Source organism: Atta colombica, unplaced genomic scaffold (genome assembly GCF_001594045.1).
Source record: "Atta colombica isolate Treedump-2 unplaced genomic scaffold, Acol1.0 scaffold189, whole genome shotgun sequence".
Lineage (NCBI taxonomy): Eukaryota > Metazoa > Arthropoda > Insecta > Hymenoptera > Formicidae > Atta > Atta colombica.
In genome coordinates this window covers 3,275,837-3,278,377 of record NW_017259281.1, presented here as the reverse complement: position 1 = coordinate 3,278,377, position 2,541 = coordinate 3,275,837, and the positions used below count along the sequence as shown (strand labels likewise).

At 30.3% G+C, this 2,541-nt stretch overlaps 1 protein-coding gene across 1 annotated transcript in view; it reads left to right on the top strand.

Annotated features, from left to right (window-relative positions):
- Nucleotides 1-1,849: 1,849 nt before the first annotated feature.
- Nucleotides 1,850-2,541, top strand: part of LOC108686724 (ribonucleoside-diphosphate reductase subunit M2 B) — a 5,285-nt gene continuing 4,593 nt past the window's right edge. The window contains exon 1 of the mRNA XM_018192164.1: nucleotides 1,850-2,063. Coding sequence (XP_018047653.1) covers nucleotides 2,001-2,063 — 63 coding nt within the window. The 5' untranslated portion in view covers nucleotides 1,850-2,000. The remainder of the gene's footprint in view (nucleotides 2,064-2,541) is intronic.

The window sequence follows — 2,541 nt, the reverse complement described above, 5'->3', positions numbered from 1 at the left end:
CTGCTAAAAACGTTCTTTATTGTATTCTAATTATTATTATTCAAATAAATATGGTTTATTGCAATGATCACCTGATGTCTCACTCTTTACACTTAATAGAAAAATAGATTACAATTATAAATGTAGCGTTAATTTAATATTAATAAGGATCAATGAAAAATTTAAATTTTTATTGATTAATTAGATGTAATAGTTTCGGTAAATGAGTTATCGAGCATATCCATATTTTTATATATTACTTGTATAAATTTGTTTTTCTTTTTAAAACAAGATACATAAAACAGAAAACATCTAAAACATTTCAATGAGTTACAAAACGTACTCATTGTGAAAGTGAGTTGACAGTAATCTATAAAGTATCTATTTGACTCAATGTTTGCGAGCATTATTTGTCCTTTAACATTTGAGAAACATCAAGGATAAAATTATTATGAGCGTTGCAAGCGTCAAGTCAATCGCATCCATAGGTTGCATCAAAAGAATCATCGAGTATGGACAAACAATTTTTTAAATTTCTAACAACATCACCTTTTGTAATTGTTTTTAACAAATATTTGTAGTTGAAAACATTTTCATTAATCTCATTTTATTGTTATCGAGCGCTAAGGTCTTATTTTTGGAAAATAGAGTTTATACTGTAGTATGCATTGAGCGCATAAAAGAATTTGAACAGGAATAAATTTTAAATATTATAAAGAAAAAAAATATCAGAAATAGAGATTAAATGTACTGCACATGGAAATAAGATAAAATATAAATATATCATATCTAAATATTTAATGTGCGTTACATTTAATCTATTTTTTCTAATTTTTTAATTTCTTTAATATTTATAATATTACAGAAACATTGTTATATAGGGTGTCAATAAATAATCGCCAAATAGGCGATTTCATAGGCAGATAGAGCGGACTGAGTTGAGAAGTCATCATTTCTTTTTCATAAAATTCTAAGAATTTTTTCAAATTTTTTTCAGAATTTTTTAATACTGTATTTTTTCATATTGATAAAAATAAGAAAATGCAATACTAGAAAGTTGATAAAAAATTCTGAAAAAATTTTTAAAGCTCTATGAAAAGAAAATAAACAATTTTTGTTTCTTGCAGTTTTTCTATAAAGTTGAGTATATTGAAGTAAAAAATTATTGAACCAATTTTCGGCAATTTTTAATAATTAATATCTCTTTAACTATTGCGAAAATTGCAAAACGGTAAAGGACTTTTCGACTTAGTTTAGTCCGCTCTACCCATGAAATATTTGGCGATTCTTTTGGGACATCCTGTATATTTATGATAATATTTATATTTAATATTTATGCACAAAACTTTATATGTATTATAGATTTTCATGTACAATATAAACTCTCGAGACTATATAGACCTAGAATAGATTCTAAATATATAAACGAATATATAAGAATGAGGCTATGTAACAACAAGAAAAGAAAAAAAACCATTCATCTGTCTAAGTGACATTTGTTCAAACGAATTTACAACTACATAACTTGCATTAAAATTATATTATAGCTATTACAAGAATCGTCTCCCTTCTCCGATGATTCACCGCAATACTCATCGCGCAGTCTCGTTAAAACGCGCGGGAAACCACTGACGTCGTCAAGAGTTGTGGGAAGGTTCTGTTCGACGAACCATTTTACGCAATCCTGATTGACTGCGAGAAATTCATCTGGAAATATTTTCGATCGAAAAATGCACTAGAAGAAAGAAAAGGATGGGTAACGTGAGAGTTAGCTGAATTTGGCGGCACAGCCTGATCAGCTGATTGGCAGACGGCGGTTTGGGCGCGAAACATCGGCACGGGAAGCCAATCGCGACACAGTCGAGATAATTTTGCCCGCGTAAGGTGTCAGTGTTTCCTACTCCGTTCTTTAGAACGGTTCCTGGCGTCATTCATTATCGTCGTCGTCTCCTTCGCTGTCGTCATTGTTCCTGAACATCGGAATCTAGTCGAAATCGTGAATTGAGAACATCTCGATAACGATGGCATTGCATGAATCCACAAAAGAAAACATTCGCAAGCACCTAGAGGATGTATCGTTACACGTAAGTCAATTCGTCTCCTTTTTCCTCGTTCCTTCCTCGGACCGAAGTTCTTTTCATTACACACAGCTTTTTCCCTATTTTTCCAGATCGAACATTTTATTACCAGTTTTGTCACATAGCTTCATATCGTCATTATTATCAAATAGCATAAATAGAAAGATCCATCGGTTGTAGGATTTTTTTGCTTCATGATTTGTGTTTAAGACGCAAGAAACGGCTGCGTTTCTTTGAAATAGAACGAGCATGCGGTAGATGAGTGAAATTCCTGATGATTTGAAATTTAGATTAGCAGTTTCACATATCCATCCATATATCAATCAGATATATATAATGCACAAAAAAATATCAGCAGTATTATTTTAATTAAAAAAAATCTTATTTATTTAATAACAGTTAGCTGTCAATGAATCAAATTAAAACAAGAGCATGACATATTTGCATCATTAATAATGTTATGTATTAATAAAATTTTCAATTA